General features: G+C 46.0%; 1 protein-coding gene across 1 annotated transcript in view; it reads left to right on the forward strand.

The window, feature by feature from the left end:
- Window positions 1–5615: 5615 nt before the first annotated feature.
- The window catches only part of CAMK1D (calcium/calmodulin dependent protein kinase ID), a gene marked incomplete at its 5' end in the record, with an annotated part of 41377 nt that continues 20995 nt past the window's right edge, over window positions 5616–25997 (forward strand). The window contains one exon of the mRNA XM_039224763.1: window positions 5616–5691. Within this exon, the coding sequence (XP_039080694.1) occupies window positions 5616–5691 (76 nt within the window). The remainder of the gene's footprint in view (window positions 5692–25997) is intronic.

Raw genomic sequence — 25997 nt, forward strand, 5'->3', positions numbered from 1 at the left:
CAGTGCTCATCCCCACAAGTGTCCTCCTCCATGCCCATCCCCCCCTCCCCCCCACACCCATCAGTCCTCAGTCTTTGTCAGCATTCAAGAGTCTCTCATGAGTTCTTTTTGTTTTATTTGAGCCTGGGGATTGAGTGTCACCCCTACTTCAACAGACAGCCCCTCTTCCTGCTTCCGGTTAGACTTGGTTAAGCCTTTTTCTTCTCCCTCTTTCAGGAAGGAAAATGGGCAATTGAATTGTTTTAAAAACAAGATGAAAGGTTTCTGAATTTTTTTTTTCCTTTTTGAAATCTCTGGAGTCCTTCCCTTTACCAGGAACCCTTGCTCTCAACCAATATAAAACAGCTTGGCTTGTAGGACTCTTCCCACCAAGTGGAATTTTCCACAGTGGGGTGGTAGTGAGTCTCACAGCAGTGAATTCAATTATTTTAAATTTTGAACCAACTGCTTCACTGAACAGGATGCGATGAGCGTGGGGCTCAGAAGGGGGGCCCTGTCTGTCCACACAGATCTCCAGCAGCCTGGGGGTGCCCTGCTGAGGCCGCGTGGTTCACGTGATTGACTTCATTTGCTGGAGTAACCAAACCATCCTATGGGATGCTCTTTCTATCAGGGAAAGCTAAGAAAACAGAATTGTTAACCCCCAAGATCTGACTGGGAAGGAGGTTCTGAGAGATCACTTAACAGAAGGTCTTTTCTGCCCACTAGCCCTGAAAGTAGTCATTCTGAGATCCCTTTGAGAAAAGGTTTTAAAAGGAGAGTGGTGTGAATGACAGTCAGCCACATACAGAGGATTAGGGCTAATTCTGCCTGTTTCCTCCCCCAGCTTCATGTGAGGAATAACCTTTTGTTAACCAAACAGAATGGTCTAAGCCCTGAAAATACAGACCAGAGAGATGTCCCTGCCATCCAGTGGCATGAAGCGTGGGGTTGTTCAACAGTGTGATTCACACAGGAGGGCGGAGATGCAGAAGGGAGGGTAGAAGGTCCTGGAGGCTGGCGTGTTATGGGCATTTGGTCATTAAACCTGGGAACCCAAGACGTGGCACCCAACTAGGTCTGCTCCCACTCAGTTACTGCCTATCTTGTGTGTGTCCTTTTCAGCACCGCCACGTGGGTCTGTTGCCACTGACAGCCCCCAGGACTCTGCCTAGAGAGGCACTAGAGGAACATCTGTGTCCTCTGGCCTGGAGTCTTGTCCTTCTATCTCCACTGTGCCAGGAGACTGAGCCCTTTCCCACTCTGCTTGGGGGCAGATGGCATCACCAAGGAGCCGCAGTGCCCTTCAATGACGGCTCTCTTTGTCAAGTGTCAGTGGCACCAACTAACTTATTTCAGTGCAGAGCCTCCCTCTGTAAGGAAATGTAGGGGGTGGCGAGAGTCATTGTCACCCTCCCACTACACATGAATCGTGCTGGGTACAGTCAGGAGCGAAAATTTTTTCTCCTTCATTAGGAAGTTCTTTAGCATCTGTCTGGTGTTGGGAGAGAGATGGGTTTGTGGTGGGTGGGACTCAGAGAACCCTTCCCACTCTCTCTCCAAGGCCGCGTGGGGACTGTGCGCATTTGTTGTCAGAGTTTGTACATTGGATGCTATGACTTTTTAGAATTACAGCCGAGGGGCGCCTGAGTGGCTCAGTCGGTTAAATGTCCAGCTTTGGCTCAGGTCATGATCTCGTAGTTCGTGAGTTTGAGTCCCACATCAGGCTCTGTGCTGACAGCTCAGAGCCTGGAACCTGGTTCGAATTCTGTGTCTTCCTCTCTCTGCCCCTCCCCAACTTGTGCTCACTTGCTCTTTCTCTCTCTCAAAAATAAACAAACATTAAAAAAAAAAGTTACAACCAAATTCTTGCCTATGGTATAAGATTAATAACATAATACAAGGGATGTGGCTGGTTCTCAAAGTGAAACCTGGCCTGTCACAAGACCAGAGCAAGAGTGGACTCTTGCAGAGCTACAGGCTGAAAGCATCAGGGAAAGGGTAGGAGGTGAGGAGAACTCAACAGGTTGGCCAAACAAGGGGAGCCCACTGCAGCACCCAGAGGAGAGCAGGAGAGAAAACATCCCAGCGGATCCCAGGGGTTCGTCATGATCTGGATGACCATATCAAATTGTCAGGAGAGTTTTGAATATTGCCTGAGAATTGGTGTTTTCCAAGAATCACTTTGAGATTAACAGTAGCTATTTATAGGGATGTAGGCAGGCTTGTTCAAACAATGTCCTGAGAACATTTGGTTTCACGAATCAAATCAAAAGAGCATTTGGAATCAACACACATTAGTACATGTTGCCATTGCATAATTCTTTATTTTAGGTTGGTGAGAATATCATTTCCAAATCAACCTACTTTCTCTTGTTTATTGTTACATTACACATCCAAGGACTTCACTCTCTGTGTGTTTTAAGTGTAGTTCAGAACCTCACCTCAAGGCAAGTGATTTACCTGCCAACAATTGGTTAAAAAGTGTTCATTGCATTATTGTTGATAGAACCTGGGTAAGACACAACACCAGGAAGAACAAGAAATGTTTGGCACAAATACACAGACCTCCACCCCCAGTATTGCTACCTTGATATTCACTTGTTAATCATTTAGAACTTTCCCCCAACACCCATGCAACCGATCCTGGCATCTGTTGGTGACTCCCTTTGGTCAGTTGTGAGAATAGAAGCATCTGAGAAAGATCCAGACACTGTTTCTTTTCTTTTTTTTTTTAACCATATATTTGATCTTATAACTTTTCCCACTTAAACAAAATCTCCGATTTTGAAAATTGTATATATGTCATCTGTGGCTTCAAGAATCTAAACATCTCAAGTAACATCCCAGTTCCAGGCTGCCTCAAAATCAGCCACTTGCTTTTCGAGTGCATGCAGTGTCTCGCACAGTCCTCCAAAACATAGGTCTGTGTGCCAGGCTGAGGGCAGAGCTGCTGAATGTGCAGGTGCCCTTGGACGTACGGATTTCTGGAGGGACATCATGTTCTTTATTCTTTTGTTTTCTGAATAATGGATAGTGGCCAGAATTTCCCTCTTTCTAACAGGGAAGGAGGGGGAGGAAGAGACGAAGGGGAAGGAGGGGGAGAAAGAAGGCAGAAGAAGGAGAGGGAGGGAGGAGGGGTTCTCCTAAGGAGTCCTTCCTCCCACACCCACCCTCCCACTGAGGGTGGGGAATGCAAAATAACACAATATCAGCTCTTCCTAGGAGTGAAGCGTACTTTGCAGGTGCTGTGATGCTTACCCTCCGCACATCATGGCTCAGGGCATCGGCTCAATCTTTGCTTATAAACTGTGGAAGCAGCTATTGGAAGTCCCCTCTCACCTTCTCAGGGCTCCTTCTGCATGTCTTTCGCCATGTCACACCTGGTGTGCCCCAACAGCTTGTGCCCCTGATCCTGCCCTGAGCTCTAGCTGCCCCTACACTGCTGTTTGACATCTGGTGCCACTGAGTGGCTAGGCCAGGCTGGCTTGCCATCTCCCTTAAGAGCCGCGCGGCCCCGCGACCTGGAGGCCAGGGCTCTTGCCCACCAGCCTGGCTCTGGGCACGGGATATTCTGCTGTCTGTTCTGCTGGGAGGTGACACTGGGTCGGGCATCACTGGTGAGCCTTCTCTGCCTCCTTTGAACTTGCCATCAGCCCACGTGGATGGCCCTGGAGGCTTAGAAATAAGCTCCTTGCAAATGCAGTCACCTCCCACCATCTGTCCCCTGGTCCCACTATCTCCCACCATCTGACACTCATACAGAACATGAGCTCAGAGAGAGTATGCCTCCTAAATCAGCAAGACATTTACTGTGGTAAACGGCTCCCTGTGGCCAGTTGCCATATTAGACGCATCTGAGAAAAATGCTCCTAGCAGTCACGGGGGCCAGGAAGTATGGATGCGGCCAGCTCAGTTATCCAGGGGCCGCTTCTTCCATTTGTGAGTTTCCTGGCATTATAGTTCTCTTTCTCCTTTCCCTTACTGTATCGAGGCTAAATGTAGCAAATAAAGGACATACAACCCTATGTATTTTGCTCTTGGTAAAAATGAAAACAATAAAGTCAAATCAGAAGTTTGGAGGAACTGGGGACGAAACCTACAAGCAGATTTGGGGGTTATCTGTGGATCGTATTTCTTATGGTCGTAACCAGAAGCATTGAACAATAGTTTTTATGCACCCCAAGTCCTGCTTAGGAAAGCTTAACGAATAGAAGAGAGGGGTTCCCCTCTGTTAGTCTTTTTGCAAAGGGACTTTCCTTACAGACTGGAGGAGCACTCACCTGGGCAGTGAGCATTTTCCAGGGGGAGGAACTTGGACAAGGGTGAGATTGACCTGGTTCAGGTTCCAGCTGACCTGTATCTGCCGTGTGGCGTCAGTAAAAGAACTTCGCTGAGGTTCATTTTCCTCCTCTCAGGTGCAGAGAAAGGTCATTGTGAGGGTTGCTGAAAGGGATAGAGTAGAAAACATTTATGAGTGCTGCCTGAGACCCAGATCACGGCACGCACTTAATTCAGGTTAGTCCCTTAGAGAGGAAGTTGGTGGAGAGGCCACTTTCTAGCGGATCCCTTTGGGCAGGTTACTGGGCCTCTCCGCCCCCCTGTAACTTGGGAGTCATCATGATAATGATAACATTATGAGCGCTCTCCCCAACCAAGACCAGGTGGGGTAAGTGCGTTAATGCATCCCAAACCCACAGAACACGCAGTCAGCATATAGCCAGTGCCTGGGACACTTACAGCTCTTTGAGTTTGTCTACTCTCTTAAGTTTTCTAGAAAGACATGCTGATCATATATACTTGGGTGACAAGGGGATTTTTCTTGTGGAGATTCACCATCTTTTCTAGCATGTATTTACTCTGTGTACAAATATATATGGCAGCTGGTTGCCAGCGGCTGGGTGGGTGCCCAGCACAGGGCTGGAGGCACAAGACCAGGAACAGAGAGTGTGAGAACAGGGACAGAATAAGATGAGACCCCTGGCGCGGAGGACTCTCAGGTTAGAAGCGAGGAATTGGGATTAAGGAGCATTTTTGCTGTTTGACAGATGAGAGGACAAAATATCAGTGTTGATGGATGACCTACCCAAAACCTTAGAGAATGAGCTGAGAGCAGGTCTAAGGCAGGCTCCCCAGGCACCAGATTTCAGGTCTTCGCTGCACTGGATTGTGAGCTCCATGAAGGCATTATGGAGAGTCTTCATGTTCACGCCCCACACCCCCCAGGAAGGCCCTGTTCTGGGGCCGGAGATGCTTCCCTGAGTTAATTTCCGGCGGAGTCATACCCCAGGCTCCAAGTGAAGTATACCTTTCTCTGACTCAGTCTCGTCTGAGCTGCAGTACTTAGCACAGCACTGACATGACATAGCCACCTGTTCCTATTTGTTGATTGATTGATGGATTGAATTTGATTGGTAATCTCCAGTTACACACACACACACAGAAATGCTCTCATGTTTTTTCTGGCTAAGAAACCCAACACCTAAAATAGGTCCTCTATCTCTACTCAGTTTTTAGACAGAAAGTTCAGCCCAAGGAGTAAACAAAAAAAAAAAAAAAAAGAAATATCTAAGAAATGTTTTATGTCTTAAGCTTTTGAGTTGTCAGGTTTGTATCTCTCCTTTGTCATTTCACAGCTCCTGAGGTCCTGGCCCAGAAACCGTACAGCAAAGCAGTTGACTGCTGGTCCATTGGGGTGATTGCCTATATCTTGTAAGTATTGCTTGCTACCTCGGCTTCTTTTCGCACTTTCTTTTTTTTATTGTGGCAAAATATGCATAACACGGAATTTACCGTTTTAACCCCTCTTAAATGCACAGGTCAGTGGCGTCAAATACATTCACGCTGTTGCGCAGACGATCATCACCACCCATCTCCAGAACGTTTCCATCTTCCCAAACTGAAACTCTGTCCCAATTAAACACTGCCTCCCTATGGTCCCTCCTCACCCCCCCACCGTGGTCCCAGACTCACTCCATTCTACTTCCTGTCTTTGTTAAGTCGGCCATTTTAGGTTTCTCATGTAAATAGAATCACACAGCATTTGTCCTTTCATGACTGGCTGTCTGTTTATAATGTCCTCAAGGTTCATCCATGTGGGAGCAGGTGCCAGAATTTCATTCTTTTTAAGGCTGACCAACAGACCGTTATCTGCATATGATACATTTTGTTTATCCATTCATCCCTCAGTGGACTCCAGGCGGTTTCTACCTTGTGGCTGTCGTGCATAATGTTGCTATGAACATGGGTATTCAGATGTTTGCCTTTGGGTGTATACCCAGACGTGGGATGCCTGGATCATATGGTAGTTCTACGCTTAACATTTTGAGGAAGCTCCACACTGTTTTCCAAAGCAGCGTCCTCACTTTACATTCCCAACAGCAACGCACAAGCGTTCCAGTCTCTCCACATCCTTCCAACACTTATTTTCCAGTTTTCGTAACAGCCACCCTAACCGGTATGAAGCACTTTCATTGTGGGTTTGATTTACATTTTTCTTTCTTAAAATGTATTTCTAATGTTTTTATTTGAGTACAGTTTACATACAATGTTATGTTAGATTCAGGCATATAACATAGTGATTTGATAACTCTGTATGTTGGGCTGTGCTCACCACATGTGTAGCTACCCTCTGTCACCACATGATGCTATTACACTATTATAATACCATTGGCTATATTCCCCATGCTGTGCCTTTTATTCCTGTGACATATTCATTCCATCACTCTATCTCCCACCCCTCTTCACCCATTTTACCCCTCCCCCTTCTGGCAAACCGTCAGTTTGTTCTCTGTGTTTACAGGTCTGATTCTGGTTTTTTGTTTGTTTATTTATTCATTTGTTCTTTATATTTCACATATGAGTGAGTTCCTATGATATTTGTCTTTCTAGGTCTGATTTATTTCATTTAGCAAAATACCCTCTAGGTCCATCCATGTTGTTGGAAGTGACAAGATCTCATCCTTTTTTATAGCTGAGTAATATTTGTGTGTGTGTGTGTGTGTGTGTATCACATTTGCTTTATCACTGGACACTTGGATTGCTTCCACATCTTGGCTGTTACAAATAATGCCTCAGTGCATTTGTCTTATGGCTAATGATGCCGAGCATCTTTCCATGTGCCAGCTTGGCTTTCCTGGGGATACAAATGACTATGAAAATATTAGGATATCTTCAAAAGAAATCAAAATGAGAAAAACATGATGAAGACGAAACCTTAGCCTTTAGATACCTCATTTCTTTTCAGGTGCCTCATCTCCACAACCCAGGAAAGGCCATCACTGGCATAGGGTTGTTGCAGTTATTTCACGATGATCAGTTTGGGTTACTATTATTGTTATTACTTTGTTTTGCTTACGTCCACTGTAAAGTTGTTTTTTAATTACAATTTCTTTTGGCAGTGACACTTTCAAACACTATGGAGCACACTGCTAGGCTGGGTTTAGGCCAACTGGTGTCTGTAATTGATAGGAAATGAATTTCTTCCCAAGGAAGGGAAGGCTTTCTAGCAGACAGAGCCTGCTACACACAATGAAAGACCATGGGGGATTGTGATCAGAGGAAGGTCTGACAGTATGTGGCTTCCTCAGGGACTGCTGGAAACATCCCTGTGGTGTTGGCTTTGTCTCGTTATCTGGAAAGCAAGCAGAAAGCGTTATCTTTCTACAGGTACATTCATCAGGGCAGCTTTTGTAGTTTAATTTGGATTCAGTTGACACCTCCTGCAGTTTCCTGCCATTATCACAGGATTTGTCCATTATGATAGCCTTGGCCCATAGGGCTCCCACTTTTGGAAGTAGGGAAAAGGCAGATTCATCTGAGCTATAAAACTAACATATTGCATTAACATAGTGCTTTCACCTTTAAAGCATCAACCATCTTCTATAGTAGTTTCATCCTTTTTAGTGTGTGTGCCTGAGGGAGTTACAGACTCTTTTGAGAATCTGGTGAAAGCTGTGGACCTGCTCCCCTAATGAATTCACAGACACACACACACACACACACACCATACACTTTTGCATACCTCATTAGGGGGCTTCCTGCATAGGTAGATATCAGACACAGGCCATGTGTTATTTACTTTGGCTCCCTAAACCCTCAACTGAAATTCTTATCAGAGGTCCTGCCTCACCAAACTTGACAAGAAAGATCGAAAGAAATGAATGATGGGCCACTGTCCTTCCTGTAGAGGATCAAAGCTGGTGTCACCTGGAGAAATCTGGGGTTAGGCAAAAAGTGTCCCTTCATCTGGGCTTCTGCTTGTTTGTGCCTTCACACCTCTTCTGAATCTTGAATCACCAGTCTGATCTACACTGTCCATAGATTCGCTTTCCCTCAAGTCTTGGCATTGGGGTAGGATATCTGCTCAGCTAGCTAGAGGTGCCTACAGCTTTACTGGGATGGGCAGTGGTGTATTAGCCAGCTCTGGCTGCTATAACAAAACACCATGGACTGGGTGACTTAATTGGCAGACATTCACATCTCACAGTTCAGAAGTCCCAAGTCCACTGGGGAAGTCCCACTGCCTGCTTATGCGGTTCCTGGTGAGGACCTTCTTTCTGCCTAGGTTACCACCTTCCTGTTGTGTCCTCACAAGGCACAGGAGAGTGTTCAAGCTCTCTCAAGTTTCATGTGTCTTCTCATAAAGGCACTAATCCCATTATGGAGGCCCCATCCTTTTGACCTCACCCTAACCTAATTACCTCTCAAAGGTCCTATTTCTGAATACCATCACAGTGGGGGTTAGGGCTTCAACATATACATTTGAGGGGAATGCTATTCAGTCCATAGTAAATGGTTTGGTTGTGTTGTGCTTGATAAAATTATTACAGCAGAATCTTAAAACAAGGACATTTCAGGATGGACATACTGATGGACATACATAAGGATGGACATTGTTATTACTTTATAATATTGATGATATCAAACATCTGTATAACAGTGCAAGGATATAAATATTCTCACTAGTTTTATCTCCCTTCACCCTCCCTGCAACCCTACAACATAGATGTGGTTCATATTAAGCCTACTGAGGGGAGAGGAAACTTCAGTTCAAGGACACTAAATACTATAACTTCATGTCAAAATTGACATTTGAACCCACGCCCAGCTCTGACTTCCAGTCCAACTCTTTCTGCTATTCCATATGCCCTTCACATGCAGACGTGGCCATGTCAGTGAGTTAAGAGAGGACGTTTCTTTCCCTGTGACATCCAGCTTGTGTTTATTTCTTTCTTTCTGCAAATACTTACTGAGTATGCACCGTGTACCTATCACTATGCTAGATACTAGGAATGAGCACTAAACAAAACATACACAGTCCCTGGGTTTGTGAAGCTGGCTCACAGTCTCTGGAAGAGACAGTCATTCAAAAAAAACCTCATAAATGAACATGTAATTTTAAAATATGCAAAGCCTGTTTCAGATCCTGTGTCTCCCTCTCTCTCTGACCCTCCCCTGCTCACGCTGTCTCTCTCTCTCTCAGAAAAAAAAAAAAAAACACATTAAAATGTGCCAAGTGCTTTAAATGAAGAGCATGAGGTGCCCTAGTAAAGTGGAACAGAGGTCACCTCATTTCCACGGGAAAATGGCTCAGGAGGACTTCTCTGAGAAAGGGCCCCAACACAAAGCCTAAATAATGCATAGCTGTTCAGCAGATAAAGAGTGAGGGGAAACTATTTCAGGCAGAGTGAATAGCATGAACAGAGGACACTTTCAGCTGCAAGTAACAGAAAAACCTGCCTTAAACATTTAAAACAAAGTCATACTTCACATAATAACAAGCACATAGCTAAGAAAGCCCCAAGACTGCCTAGGTCAGAATGTCAATCCCAGATTGTATCCATCTTTGCTCTTTGCCATCCTCAGTACATTAGTTTTTCCTTGCGCCCTACCCAACCAGACAAGATGGCCACCGCAGCGTCAGGTATCGTGGACAGACACGGCATTGACTGGTGGAAGAAGAGGTGATGTTTATCCCCACATGCCTGTAAGAGCTAGAGTAACTTCCCCAGAAGTCCCTCAGCCAACTTTGCCTCTTGTCTCATTGGCCAGAAATGCCTCCCATGCTCGTTTCTAAAAGAGTCCCTGTCAGAGAAGGTGGAATTATCACTGGTTGGCCAAGTGAAGCGGGTGACCACGTGGAGAAGGGGAAGATCACAGTTCTGCTGGGGAAATAGGAAGTCAGGAAATGGATTTGCAGTAGGTAAAGAATGTGTCTGCCATGGCCCATAGGTAGAAAAACATCAGGAAGGACAGCAAGAGGGTGCCTGGGTGGCTCAGTTGTTTAAGTGTCCAACTTCGACTCATGTCATGATCTCAAGGCTCATGGGATCGAGCCCCGTATCAGCAACTATGCTGAGAGCCCAAAGTCTGAAGCCTGCTTCTGATTCTGTGTCTCCCTCTCTCTTTCTGCCCCTCCCCTGCTCATGCTGTGTCCCTCTCTCAAAAATAAATAAATGTTAAGGGGCGCCTGGGTGGCTTAGTCGGTTGAGCGTCTGACTTTCGCTTAGGTCATGATCTCACGGTTCGTGGGTTCGGGCCCCGCGTCAGGCTCTGTGCTGACTGCCAGCTCAGAGCCTAGAGCCTGTTTCAGTCTGTGACTCCCTCTCTCTCTGACCCTCCCCTGTTCACGCTGTCTCGCTCTCTCTCTCCTAGAAATAAATAAAAAGACATTTAAAAAATCAATCAATCAATCAATAAATGTTAAAAAAAAATTTTTTTAAAGGCCAGCATGGTTAGAGTATGGTATTAAGACAGGATATCAGAAAGTTATATTCAAAAGCCTGGAGAAGGAGAGACTTGGCAGAAAGTTTAGGTTTAACAAATGTAGTGGGAAGCCAAAGAAGGATTTCGGCCAAAGATATGAACTGATCTAATTTTCACTCAAGTGTTATTCCAGCTGCTCTGTGAACGGGGGTTAGACAGGACAGGAATGGAGTGTGGAGACTGTTGGGAGGCTCTGTCAGGGGAGCAGTGAGAACTGCTTCAACCAGGGAGGCAGTGATGGGGGTTGAGTGGCAGGTGTATTTTGGATGTGGGGGATAAAGGAGAGGGAAGTTGCAGGTGTAAACCCAAGTTTTTGGCATAAACAATCATGTAGATGGCTAAGAAAAAAGAATGGGAGCTGGTGAAGGAGCAAGTTTAGGGGGATTAGTGAGATCAAGAATTTCGTTTGGGGCATGTTAAACTTGAGATAAACTTTGAGACAGACATCCATGCCATAGTGTATGTGCATGTGGAGGTCAGAAGTCTGGAGGAGAGGTACTTGGCATATATATCTAGGTATGGTTTGAACATAGTATATCCAAAACCTTATAATTACAGTATACATACAATACTTGGCTGGGTTAAAATACAGTATTAAGTAAAGCAATACTGTATTTCTTCATGGCTATTTTAAGTATAAATTGATAAGCTTAAACTTGGTGATCACCTGGTCACCACTAGTTTTGCTCCAGGGTTTCGTCTTCAGTTGATTTAATGGCCAGGTCAGATTTCAAAATGGCAGGTAGGATCCTGTTTTCCTTGGTGCCTTTCAGAGCTCTGAGAGTCTCAAGCAGAGAATGAATGGAGACTTTGGACTTCTCTGTTGTACCTTCCAAGATGTTCAGATCCTTATGGGTGATAGGCCACAGTCTAGATACAGTTTTTCTACATAATATGGTTATGCTTGGAGAACCACTAACTACAAATTTATCATTGTTAGTGTCAACAACCAGCATTTCTTGAGTACTTTCTCTATTCCAGGCACTGTGTTGGGTGCTAAAGACATCGAGGTGACAAAGGCATGTGGCCTCCCATGAGAATATTAACAGTGTATATGGTGGGACAAGAAGATTCTTCAGCAGATTAAATGACATGTGGCGGGGGGGGGGGAGGGGAGGGCTCTTATGTGCAGCTGTAGGAATTCCCGGGCTGAAGCCACTGTTGAGAACAAGGATGTTCAGGAAGGAGGAGGTACCATGCCAGGTGTGTGTAGGAGGCTGGATAAGACTAGCATTTCAGAGAGGGAAGAGGGATGCACGGAGGCACAGGATCGAGGTTGCCTGGGCACATTTGAGTCTGATGAAGATACTCTGTCAAAGGCCCATGGCCTTGGTTGGGGTTCCTGGCACAAGGCTGGCTCCAGGTTGAACTAGGGTTAGAAATTAGAACTCATGAGTCTCCATCTCAGACTCCTGCTACTTCCCACTGACTGGCTGGAGGGTCTGCCGTGGGTGGAGAGGCCCCCTACCCATGTTGTGACCTTTGACCTTCCCACTGCACTCATCCGCCATCTGGAGACCAATGAGCAAGACTGCTGAGGGGGCCGTGACCCACAGGCAGCGCCCCAGGGAAGCCAGCTCTCCCATGAGGGTCCTTGCTGAACCCCCATTCTTCATTTCACCTGTAATGGAAAAAAGGTTAGCCTCTGCACTTTTTTGAAGTGAGCATTATTTTCATTTGCTAAGCCTGTCCCACTGAGATATCAGATCACAGCGAAAGCAGCTGTGACATACCAGGTATATCCCCTCCGCATGTCAAGCAGACATTCTGTATTTTGTCAGTGCAGATGCTTGATGCATTCCTTCTCTTTTGATCTCTGCACTCATTTCTGTGTCATCCATCATGTTGGAAGCAGAAATATCTTTTCCTATGAGGGATACTCATCTTTAAAAATACATTTAATGGGTCCTTATCCTATCAGAGTTCCCTCTGGAGATCAGGACTTACAAAAAACATCTCTGCCTGCATTGCCTCAGCTCCTGAGACGAATGGGGAGAATGTGCTGGACACCCTGGTGGGCATGTCGATGTCCAGCCTGGAGGTGTGGTCCAGCCAAGATAGCGCAAGTTCCAAGAAATAAATGTGCCCGTTGGAGACGAGAATCAACATTTCACTGACAAGGCTGAATTTTGCCATCACGTGTATGCTGCCTTTCTTCTCGAAATTTCAAGGAGATGAGTTAATGATGGCTTGCCTAAGTTATGCTCAGGGATACGACATGCTACGTGCTATGCAGAAACACAGTGGATGTTTGCCAGTATAAGAACAAGCGAGGCCTTACAGAGTTTGGGCATTAGGGCCTTTGGGAAGGCTGCAGGGTTAGAGTGGGTCTGCCATGGGTGGGGAGGGCACTTCACCTTTGCTGTGCTCCTGCCTAGCAGAAACTCCAGGCAAAATACAGTCATCTCCTTACTTTTTGACTGGCCTTCTACATTGTTCAGTCTTTAAAACGAGGTCACATAAATATCAATCAGCCAACTGGTACCCAGCGTTCATTGGCTTTGTAAAGGCTTGTGCTTAGTTAGAGTGCCTAAGGTGTAGGGTAGGTCCATTTTTGGAGACAAAGAATGTTCCTTGTCAAGGTAGTCACCATCATTTGAAACTACTAACAGCTGCTGCTTTGTGGATACACATGTCCCAAAGAGAAAGCCAGAACCCAAACTCCAGTAGGAGAGAATGTAGTGTAATTACTCAGCCTCAGGGAAAGAACCAGGCATGGGGCATTATGATGGTGATTACCACCCTCAGTATGAAGAGTGTTAGCACTAATAAGAATAATTAACTGGCATTGCCAGCAGGCAGCAATCATCTTGTTATATTCATAAACTTTGTGGGATGGGACACATTGCATTGTTCAGGCTGCCCTGGGCCCATGGGCGGCACTTTGGCTCTCGAAGTTCAGGAACTAAATTAATCTGTTTATTCATCTTGCTCAGACGATCCCAGTGAATTGGTTCACACTATCCAGACTCAAAAGAGATTTTAAAAAAACAAAAAACCTGGAGTGTCAGTTTACCAAATCATGAGATCCGTGCCCCACGGGGTAATGGGATACGCATGTCATCAAACTAGCATGTTCTCCCCACAAGAGGAAATGCTTCATGAAAAAGCAGATTAAAAGCAGAAGTTTCCTTCACAAACAAGGAATCAGAGCCTAAAGCTGGACGGACTTAAATGTTTTCACAAAGACCAGAGTCATCTCCAGGGTTCTTCTCTACTGGAGAGTATTTCTGTCCCTCTATGACACAGCTGTCCCTGGTGTCTAGTCAGAGTGGCCATAGACTGGCCAGGGCTTATGCCTCCTTCTCCTCCCTCCTGCCCTAAAGATCAGCCTCCTCTGCTCTCTCTATCATTCAGGCATTATCATTGGTATTTCAGCAGGCTTTGGTTGTCCTAATTCACAGGTTTACTGATTTTATTTCACTGGCTGCATTTCAGTATGTTGCTTTCCAAGGATTTCCAGAAAGCTACTTCACCTCACCTCTATAGTCTACACTGAATGGATGCTGTGTGTTTGGTTACATTTAGTCTCAGACGCAAATACTGCTTCACCATATTCCTGCTTTGTTTGTGGGCCTGTGACCCTCCCTCTCCCTGCTGCTTCTGGGGAAAGACTTTATTAGTTGTCTGTTGACCACTGGTTCACCTCTAACCTGTTAGGAAATAGTCAAACAAATATTGTCTGGTTTCAGAAAGTGGGTGGAGTGGTGTGCACAGAACTGTTGGAGAAAATTTTACAAGCAGTGCCATCGAGGTAAAGAAATTTTGCACTTTAGTTGGGGGATGGGGAGCAACTTCCTGCCAGTCACTTCAGGGAAGGTGGAATCCACTAATGTCTTTGTCTGGCAAAGGCCCTGGGGCAAAGAGGACACCTGCAGGGAGAAGCTGGGAGGGAATGTCTCACCTGTATCACCTTTACACTCAATGGCATGGCTTCAGGCCAGATGGAAAAACATTTCACTTCCTCCGCTCTCTTCTGTTCTGTTCACATCAGCAGCCTCAGTATCCTCTCCTGGAAACTGTCATTTAACGCTTCAGGATATTTCTCCTGGAGAATGGAAGGCAGAGGACTGACATTTATTCACTTATTATTGAGCCGAATATGTGTCAGGCAATATGACGAGGTTGCAGAGATGAATTCATTACCAACGCAGCCTTGGAGGTGCTCACCATCTGCTGAAGGGGACAGACAGTAAACAGATCAGTTAAAATCCAGTCTTGGTGCCTGTCACCAAAATGAGAGACAAGAGCTCCCAGGGCAGAGCCAGGAACCGTGCCCTGGCCTTGAGGAAGTCTCCACAAGGTGATGGTGACTGGCTTGGGACAGACCATATTTGAGAGAAGATGTACCATTCAATCTGAAACATAATTTTTCAAATAGAACTTGAAAGATGTGATCCAACTTTGACCTTCTGATGTCTAAAACTTGATGATGGAGAAAATACAGTCTTTGAATTATCAGGATTTTTTCAAGTTTTATTTATTTGAGAGAGAGAGAGAGAGAGCATAGAAGTGGGGAAGGGGCAGAGAGAGAGGGAGAGAACGAATCTCCAAGCAGGCTCTGCACTGTCAGCACAGACCCCAAAGTGGCGCTCAAACTCATGAACCATGAGATCATGACCTGAACCGAAACCAAGCGTTGGACACTTAACTGAGTGAGCCACCCAGGCGCCCCTGAATCAGGATTTTTAACTCACCTATCACCATACTGAGCAAACGGAAGACCAGAAGAGGCCTTTATTATGTTTCAGCATGTTGACCATCTGGAAAGTAGCAAGCAGCCCAGAGGCAGGAAGGGGGTGGCACACAGCTAGCTTAAAGCAGCAGAAGGTGCATGGGGGGGTGTAGTAGCAAGTCATGAGTTTGGGCCACTTACTCCGAGCAGGGTTTGTGACCAGGAGGTGCATGTGATGGAGGCGAGAAGGGGAGAGTCCCTGATTTACACGAGCAAGTGAGGAAATGCTCGTGGAGATAGTAAGAGGACACGCAGAAGGACACACTGAAGCCTGTGACTCTGCGCCAAACAGCACGCTCTGCGCTGGCGAGACAGCGCCCAGGGACTGTGTTCAGCCCTCTGACCCCCTTGCTGTGCTCCGGGGGCTTGCCAGGGAGGCATCCTCAGCAGTGCTTTTTATACAAGTAGGAAGAGCCCAGGGGACCAGTGGACAGCTGGTGGCTCGGCGGTACCGAGCCCTTCCCCAGGTGCGGCTGCTGGTCTGCACAGCATTGTACTGATCAGAACGGGAGAGGGACGAGGAAGGAAACAAGCCGAGAAGGAGGGAGGAATCGAGAGCCCTGCAACCAAAAAAAAAAAAAAAAAAAGTCAAGATGCAGAAGTCGAATTGGAAATCCGCCCGGGTTGAGAATCATCAGTTAGCGCTGGTGTTAATCACCTCCAGACTGGATGTCTGCACCCCGCAGAGCTTTGGGATGATATCCATTACTCGTGAGAACTAATTTTAGCTGCTGGAACTTTCGCTAGGTTTTAACGAACACAACCCTCCTGGCTGTGTGAAGCTCTCCCTGCTCATCTTCCACGGTTAGCGTGAGCAGAGTGCAAACTGGCTTTGCCTGGGCTTCCTTTGGCTGTGTTTCACTGCCAGAGAGGGCCCAGTGCCTCTGTGCTCGTCCCCCACACATCCTCAAGGTGCTGTCCATCTGGCTAACGCACGAATCAAAAAGTGATACACTTGGAAGCAGGACGGTGGATCATGACCCAACAGCTGTGGATGCTGCATTGTCTGGTCCGCTCCTTTAAAAACACTTTATTCCAAATGAAGTAGGCTACACACTTCTCAGGGTTGGGAAAGTGCTGAGTCTCCTTCTCCCCCACTTCCCGGCTCCCAATACTCAGCTCCGCTTGTGTATAAACTGTCCAAGAAATGTGTTTCCTTTCTCCCCTAGATCTTTCCCTGATCTGCTTATACATTCTCAGCTTTCAAGGCCTTATTCAAATCTCCGGGGATGACATGGGACACTTGTCCGTTACATTTTCATCAACAGTGCTTTGCTGAAGTCAGCCTGGCACGTGGTTTTAATACGTGAAACCATTCCTGGTCACTCCAGCCTGATGTCTTCCAAGTTTGTGAGGAGAAAGTTCTGGAGTGTGCACAATCAAACATATGGCCACCGAAATAATTGGATTACATCTTTGCAATGATTCAGGTCTCATTGGTCATTCTTTTATAAACCTGCATAATATGCTGAAACCTGTTTTGTTCGCTGAGTGGGCCTTGCCGCTAAGTACGAGAGGTTTATCAGCTTAAAAAGCTTTGCTTTATTTTATGAAAGTTATATTACCCAGAGTAAGGAGAATAAAACTCAGATTCCTTAGCACAGGACCCAGACATTCATAAATACCCACCAGCAGCCAAGGCAGAAAGGCAAATGGGGGCTTACCAGCGCTATTGCATCTCAGACGGACCTTGGTTTCCGGTGGAGGACATGAGGACACCCAGATTTGATTGGTTTTGTGAATGTTTTCCAGACTCTGTGGGCCTGGGTTGACCTTCTGTGGCTTACCTAGTTTGCAGTAATATACACGGGGGTTTGTTGTTTGGACCGTTTCCATGGTGCCCTGGTCTCACTCCGTCAAAATACTCTTCACAAATATGCCTTTGCGTAAATGTTCTCTGGAAATCTTGAGCTCTTCCTGGAATTGAGGGCTCCCGGGCTAAATGCTTCGAAATCGTGGGATACGAAGAGCAGAGTGAAACCCTGATCTCTGATAACCCTCCACCCTCATCTTCACGACACGGGGCACGAAGTTATGACCAGAATTTGATCATTGCTCTTCCTCCTTTTCTGAAGGAGCCTCAAAGGGATTAGTCTGAGCATTAGTGGGATGGAAAAGACAAGAGGGGTAAAGGAAAGGGAGCCCACACTTAGTAATCACTGTGTGACAGCACTTTCTGGTGGGACACCTGTTACCTGTATGTCTGTACCCATCTGTCTATCCATCTATGCATGTGTCTGGATGTAATACATATTATTATACACTATGTGTTATATATGTTATATCTCTCTCTAAGGTGGGCGTTATTATTCTCATTTCACAGAAGAAACTAAGCCTCAGAGTGGATAATGTCATTTCCCCAAGGTCACTCAACCAGTACTTGTTGGAGCTGAGATTGGAATCTGTGTCTTTTATTTTTATTTTTTATTTTTGAGAGAGAGAGAAAGAGACAGACAGACAGACAGACAGAGTATGAGAATGGAAGGGATGGAGAAAGAGGGAGACACGGAATCCAAAGCAGGCTCCAGGCTCTGAGCTTGTCAGCACAGAGCCAGACACGGGGCTGGAACCCACAAACTGCGAGATCATGACCTGAGCCGAAGTTGGACGCTTAACCAACTGAGCCACCCAGGTGCCCCCAGAATCTGCGTCTTTGTTTCTCTAAATCACACGTTGAGGAAACCAGACCATGAAACCTCTCTGAAAACAACGTAAGTGACAGTGAGCCCACAGAGGACACCACCAAACCTTCTATTCTCCTTCAGAGCCCTTTTATCCAGTTGGACTAAATGGCAAATTCTGGGTTGCCATTTTCTGGTGACTATTCTGGTGACTATTGTCAATGTGGACTGTTGCACCCAAATGCTTTTTGCATAAAGTATTGAAAATAAATTTTGGCACTTAAGCATATTTCAAGTGCCTAGAAAATTCACTTATGTATGTTATTTGATTTCCCAAGTGCCCTGGCTTAGTGAGGAATGCCTGAACTCCTGCCCAGTGCTGCAGGGCTCCATGATGTCTTGACAGAAGGATTTCCAAACTCTACTTCCTTTCTAGGCTCCACGTGGGAGCTAAGTGCTCAATGAGGCTACTGGACGTGATCATATTGGAATTTGGTTCAATAAAGACTCAGATTCATTTTTCTCCAATCCCTGTCTCCCACAGACAGGCATAATGGTCCCAGCCATTCCCCTCCCTCTGTCTTTCCAGAAAACAGGCTGGGTAGATGGTTAGGTGTTGATTTACTGAGGGCAAGGACTCGGAGCTGTTCTATATTTCTCTGGCAGGTCGTAGAGCTTTGTTTCTGGCTCTGTTTCATCATGTACAAAAACACAGCACCCTGACTTCAGAGGCAGCTTTAGGAAGAGGACATGTGTGGCATTTACTCATCTTTGTCATGACCTATCCAGCTCAGGACTCGTATTAAAGGTTAAGACGACTTGGCTCTGGAATTGGATGAGCAAAGTTAAAATTCTGTTCTGCCCCTTAGGTGTGAGAAAGTTACCTAATCTTGCAGGCATTTCCTCATCTGGAAATGGAAGATGGATATGCTTACATCCTAAGTGCACGTCTCACAAATGAGACATAATGTGTAAGTTGCATAGTCTAATGTCTGATACACAGTAAATACTCAACACATGGTGGCTATTGATTTTAACTTTACACATAGTCCCTCTTGTATAGAAAAGTCAGTGTCCTACTTCTCTTATACACATATGGCCAGACTCTGAACTCCAAAGAACACAAACAAGGCTGGTCTTCTTCTTTTTTTTTTTTTTTTTTTTTTTAATTTATTTCTAGGAGAGAGAGAGAGAGAGAGCGTGAGCAGGGGAGGGTCAGAGAGAGAGGGAGATACAGACTCTGAAATAGGCTCCAGGCTCAGAGCTGGCAGTCAGCACAGAGCCAGAAACGGGGCTCAAACCCACAAACCACGAGATCATGACCAAAGCGAAAGTTGGACGCTTAACCGACTAAGCCACCCAGGCGCCCCAAGGCTGGTCTTCTTTAACATGACATGATCAGCATTTGGCTCAAACATTGGTGCCCCATAAATCTCTGTAGAAGTGGCTTGTTTCTCTAAACCAGAGCCCTAGGCAGATGGGTGCCCAAGCCTGCCACCTGCTGTGGTTGAGACCGCCTCTCTCTCTGAGGCCCACTTTCCCAGGCTCCTAAGTGAGGTGCTGGGCCAGGCGATGATTGCTGGACCCCAAAATAAAATTCTGTGTCTGTGCCAATCCCCCTACTATGCAAAGGCCTTCTCTAGGCATCCATTTCAGCTGCTGGTTTGAGGTTTCAGGCTAGGAATAAACAAGGGGTATAGTCTGTGGGTTATGTCCTCTCGTGGGCATTTCCTGGTTGGAAGAAACAGACCCGGGAGACTGATACATGGAGGAAAACTTCAGGGCACGGGATCAACGGGAGCTAAATGATTGTTGATTAGTTGTGCTAATTCCAGTCTGCTTTGAAGATGCTACTGGGCATGAGGAGGTTTCACTGCAAAAATAACGGAAAAGTTGTGACACCTGAGAAAGCTTAGTTGAATTATTTTCTCCAGGGTAAACATCCATTTCAGGGTGATCAACGCTACTTCAGAAGTCAACTGAAGAGTATGCCACTGTACGCACAAACATGCAGAAGCATCTGTCATGTAAATATCTCCCATTTATCAAAGAATAATCAGTCAACAAATATTTATTATTACTGAATCCCAATGAAAGATACAAAAGAAGTGCAATATATGACATAATCTCTCTCCTCTAAGAACTCACAATCAAGATGGCGAGATACGTGTAATAACTACGAAGAGATCCTTTTTAAATTCTTTGAGAGGACTCAAGAAAGAGATGGGATTGAAGTAGAGTAGGAAGTATGGTAAGTGTCCAGAGAGGGGTTGAGTGCATGGGAGTGGTAGTCCCTGAAATATCGGGACACAGTATATGGGCTCATTCATCCAGCAGATTTTTGCTGAGCACATACTGGGCAGGGTACTGGGATCACAAAGATGAATGAGGCACTGTCGCCTCCCTCAGGAAGCTCAGAGTCTAACAGAAGAGACAGTGGGTCACAAATATCAACCCACATGTGCGCCACAATGGGTGTCTTAGAGGCTGGGGAGCTCCGAGGAAGGGTGCTGCTTGGCGGGGGGTGGGGGTCAGAAAAGGTATCACAGAATAATGCACGTGGAGCTCTGGGAGCAAGGAGGAGCCACAACAGTGCACATGGGAAGAAGAGCATTCCAGGCACAGGGAGCAGTGTATGAAAAGGAATACTCTCAACCCTTCCCATTACCTTTCTTGTCTATTTTTATGCATCCTGTTTCTTTTTTAAATTTCCTGTTTATTTGGAAGCTTAGTGTTGAGTGTTTGTTCCCTCCCACCCCATCCCCCAAATAGTATGTAAAAGCCCTGAGAGTGGGACTCACCATCTCCAGTCAGCATCTAGGGACAGTCAGAGGACTCCCTGATGGGTGGTTTTTCATCCGCTCTCCTCAGTGGGGACCAGAAGGGGCTTCTTTTTTTTTTTTTTTTTTTTTATTTCTAGGAGAGAGAGAGACAGCATGAGCAGGGGAGGGTCAGAGAGAGAGAGGGAGACACAGACTCTGAAATAAGCTCCAGGCTCTGAGCTGGCAGTCAGCACAGAGCCCGACGCAGGGCTCAAACCCACGAACCGCGAGATCACGACCTAAGCGAAAGTCGGACGCTTAACCGACTAAGCCACCCAGACGCCCCCAGAAGGGGCTTCTTAGGGAAGCCCACCTACTGGGCTGGTCCTTCCCTCCCAGCATCTCTGCTCCTCTCTCCCTGTCCACCGTCAGCCCCGCACTTACTAGCCTCTAGTCTTCAGTCCAAACCGAGGCGAGACCTGGGGTGATTGCACTGGTGTCCGGCTGCCTCCCGGGCCTGCTCCCCCCCCCGGCACTCTTTGCCACGGTCACGGTCCACACAACAGCTCCAGGAGTCCTGCTCCAGGGCTGGGCATCATACTGGCCTGCACGAGCCACGCTCCCAGACTCCAGACCCCCTGATCCTCTCTCCCAACTCCTTCTGGAATCTGCCTGTCCTGCTGATCCAACTCCACCACCTGCGCCCTCTTGTTCTTCCTTTGCCTAAATGCCAGCTTGTCCTGTTGCCTTAACTCCATCCACCCCACTCCAGCTGCAAAGCCACTTGCCGTAGTGGCTCCTGTGGCTGGGCCTTTTGGGGGACTTCCTCTAGCCTACCTGCCTTAGTGCGGAGCCCAGCGGCATGGGGTCTGGCCACCATGCGTTTTGCCAGCTTCATCTCCCACTACTCGTTGGCTTCCATTTCACACCGTAGCGACAGCAGACTGCTCTGAGGCTTTCAAACATGCTGCTCTTTTCTGCCCCAATGTCTTTATTCCTGATTAGCTGCACCTGCCAGTAGGCCCTGTTTCTCCTGTAAAGCTCCTGCTCACCTTCTGAGATACAGTGTAGGCATCTGCTGCTTCTACCTTGCCAAAAGTGTTTGGGGAGACGTCCGTGTTCTTATGTATCATCATATCTCCATGGGGGCAATGTCCATGGTGTTCTGTACCATCATAACTCTAGTATCAAACCCAGGACCTGGTATGCAGTAGGTGCAAAATCAGTACTTGATGAATGCATGAGTGCTAGGTATATGTAAGGGACTAAGTGAGTATGTGTATGCTGGCTGATAAAAATTGATGGTGACGTAGGATAATGTCCATGTGGAAGTACTTTGTGGAAGTCATTGCCTGATCATAGAGAGCCACCCTGACAGGTGTGAGGTGATATCTCCTTGTGGTTTCAGTTTGCATTTCCCTGATAATTAGTAATGGTGAGTATTTTTTTTTCATGTACCTGTTAGCCATGTCTGTGTCTTCTCTGGAGGAAAAAAAAAAAGAGAGAACGTGTTGGTGGGAATGTGGAGAAAAGGGAACCCTCATGCACTATTGGCGGGAATGCAAAATGGTGTAGCCACCATGGAAAACAGAATGGAGGTTCCTCAGAAAATTAGAAATAGAACTTACTGTATGATCCAGCAATCCCACTTCTGGTTATATATCGAAAAGAATTGAAATTAGGATCTCAAAGAGTTCTTAGCTCCCCCATGTTCACTACAGTATCATTCACAGGAGCCAAGTGTAAATGTCCATTGATAGATGACTGGATAAAGGAAATGTAGGGGTGCCTGGATGGCTCAGTCGGTGAAGCATCCAACTTCAGTCCAGGTCACGATCTCACAGTTTGTGAGTTCAAACCCCATGTCAGGCTCTGTGCTGACAGCTCAGAGCCTGAAGTCTGCTTTGGATTCTGTGTCTCCTTCTCTCTGTCTCTGCCGCTCCCAGACTTGCACTCTGTCTTTCTCAAAACTAAATAAACATTAAAAATTTTTTTAAGAAAATGTAGAATATACATACAATAGAATATTAATATTATTCAGCCTTTTGAAAGATGGAAACTCTACAGTATGCAACAACACAGATAAACCTTTAGGACGTTACAGGAAGTGAAATTAGGTCATCACAGGAAGACAAATACTCTGTGATTCTACTCATATGAAGTGTCTAAAATAGTCCAATTCATAGAATCAAAGACTGAAATGGTGACTGACAGGCTGGAAGGAGGGAGAAATGGGGAAGCAACAGATGTAAAGCGAGTAAGCTCTAGAGATCTGGTGACATTGTGCTTGTCATAAACAGTACTTGACTCTACGCTTAAAACTTGTTAAGGTAGATCTCATGTTAAGTTTTTTAAAAGAGGGTAGATCTCATGTTAAGTTTTCTTTTAAACTTCAAAAAGTGACCTTTTTCAAAGGCACTGCCTAATGTTAAACATTGTCTACATGTCATTTTAAAATAAAAATTGTATATACTTAGGGTATATAACATGATGATTTAATATACATAGTGGAACAATTGCTAGTCAAGCTAATTAACATATATTCTGACATGTTACTATGCTTTCTTGTGATGAGAGTACCTGAGATCTACTCTCTTAACCAATGTCTAGTATTCACTACAGTAGTAACTATCGTTTTCACATTGTACCTTAATCTCTAACTTATTTGCCCTACAGATCTGTGACTTTGACCTTTGACCACCATCTCCCCATTTCCCTCACCACCACCCCTCCCCCAAGCCCTGGTCACCACCACCTGCTTCTGTGTATTTGACGTTTTTAGATTCCAGGTGTATGTGGGGTTGTGCAGTTTGTTTTTCCTTCTGTGCCTGGCTTATTTCACTCAGCGTCATGTCCTCCACTTCCATTCATATTGTTGCAAATGACAGGATCACCTTCTCTTTAAGGCTGAAAATATACCATTTTATATATGTGCCGCAATTTACCCATTATATGTCAGTGGACACTGGGGCCGTTTCCATGTCTTGACTCTTGTGATTAACACTGCAGTGAACTTAGGAACATATATCTCTCTTCAAGGTACTGATTTCATTTCCTTTGGGAATATATCCAGGGGAGATATTGCTAAATAATATAGTTGTCCTATCTTTAATGTTTTGAGGAACCTCCATACCGTTTTCCCCCGATATGTTGAGGTGAATTATGGAAATAAAATTACATAAAAGGGTACAGAGGTAACAACTGATTGTTTCGTGGGAATCCTTTTAAGTAGGCACCCATTTGCAGAGGGACACAGATACATGGCCAAGGGTAGACAATCAAAGGACCATATATGTAGCATGACTGCCCCATTAAACCCAGAGGGCCTCTCAGCAGGAGCTCTTAAGCTATTTCAGGTTTCCAAGAAAAATTGTGCACTGCCGAATCAGCCATGGTTGGCCATTGCCGATTTCCACATTTGTTTATGTTAAAAGCCCCTTTCTTCATAGAAAATCTTCTCCCTTATGAGCTGTGTCCACGCCCAACTGGGGCATTTCAGGTCAACCAAACCACATTGCATTCTCTCTACAGAGATGGTCCAGGTTGCTCCCAACACCGGGCCTTGCACATTGAGATCTTCTGGAATGTCTGTCAATGATGCAGAGCATACTGCCTCCCCTGGGGGAAGGTACAGGAGACAGGAGTCAGGGAAGGTGGGATCTCTGAGGGCTCTCTGAACCGGAGGTGTAGGGAGCTGTCCTACATCTTAGATCCTTTTCTCTGTTTTAGAGCCCACCCAGGGGGCTCAATAAGCACGATGAAGCCTCTTGTTCGAGAGCATGTTTCTTCATCCAAGCATTTACTCAGCATCTGCTATGAGTAGACCGGGGCTAGCCACCAGGAATCCAAAGACAAGAGTGAGACCTAAGACATGATCCTGCCTTAAGGACAGGTCAGGGCAGCCTGCAGTGTGGGAAGTGTCACTGGGGAGTGTAGCCTACTGTCACTGGGGCACAGAGCAGAGCACCTACCCCACCTGGCAGAAAGGAGCTGGGTCTTCCTAGTAACAGCCCCAGTGGCCTTCAAGGGTGTACCAGAGGCAAGTGAAGGAGGAAGGTAGCCCAGGAAAAGTACATGGGAAATAAATAGTGCCCACTGGGGAACCAATTCTGAGCACCTTAGTACACAACACCCAGAATGTAGGAAATAGGGTTGGAAAGATAGGCTCCAATCACCAGGTTCTACTTGCAGAAGAAGGGGTGGGGTAGTAGGCAAACTAAATGACCTCCAGAGAGAATTCAAAGTCAAGACTGAAGCATAAGGTTCAATTCTTAATTTTCTTCCCTTGAGTGAAAAAGCAAAATATTTAAGAACACAAAGCTGGTATTGGATGGATAGGCCTCTAGTCCTGACTGCTGCATATTAGTTTCTTTGCCTTTAAAATAAGAATTTTACAAAGGACTGTGACCCTGGGATTCTTAATGACTGAGATATAAACACCCCTAGACCAAGGTAGTAAAGGGAGGTGGAGAAGGAATCCAAAGAGGAGTGCCTGGTAGAGTTTGCTCCCTGAGAGGGAGCAGTGGCCTTCAGTCAATGGGTGTAGCCAACCTGAGTGCTGAATGAGAGCAGCCAGGCCAACACATATCCCATCCCTGACTCCCCTGTTCCTTTACCATCTGCCATTGGCCAACCCCTGTCAGATGTCAGAGTTCACCCCTCGTTCAGGTATCCATATAGATCGCCCTCCCAGGGCACAGAGCAGACTGGAAAGTGGCTCTAAAGGGTGAGCAAAGGTGTCAGGGACACACATATCCTGGGGGAATTGAAGTTCAAATGAAATCATACAGCAAAGCTCTTAGAGGCATTTTTTACCTAAAACAAGTGCTCAGTCAAGGCTAAATGAGAATCTAGCAGTACATTTGCATGAACATGCTACAGGTAGATAAGACGGCAAAGTGAGAAAGACTGAAGGTATCAGGGTTCCCCTTGGATGACCATCCTGAGGTGGGGTGCAAGCAATTGATGAGCCCTGGAAAGGTATGTTGCCTGTAAATGGGCATGACCATCAGTCATTGGGTTTGTAACTTTAGATGTCATTCCTTTCTTTCTTTTTTTTAGTTTATTTTTTTATTTTGAGAGAGAGCGTGAGTGAGCAGGGAAGAGACAGAGGGGGAGGGAGAGAGAAAATCC

The sequence above is a fragment of the Hyaena hyaena genome, unplaced genomic scaffold (assembly GCF_003009895.1).
Source record: "Hyaena hyaena isolate Hyena2069 unplaced genomic scaffold, ASM300989v1 scaffold_1767, whole genome shotgun sequence".
Classification (NCBI taxonomy): Eukaryota; Metazoa; Chordata; class Mammalia; order Carnivora; family Hyaenidae; genus Hyaena; species Hyaena hyaena.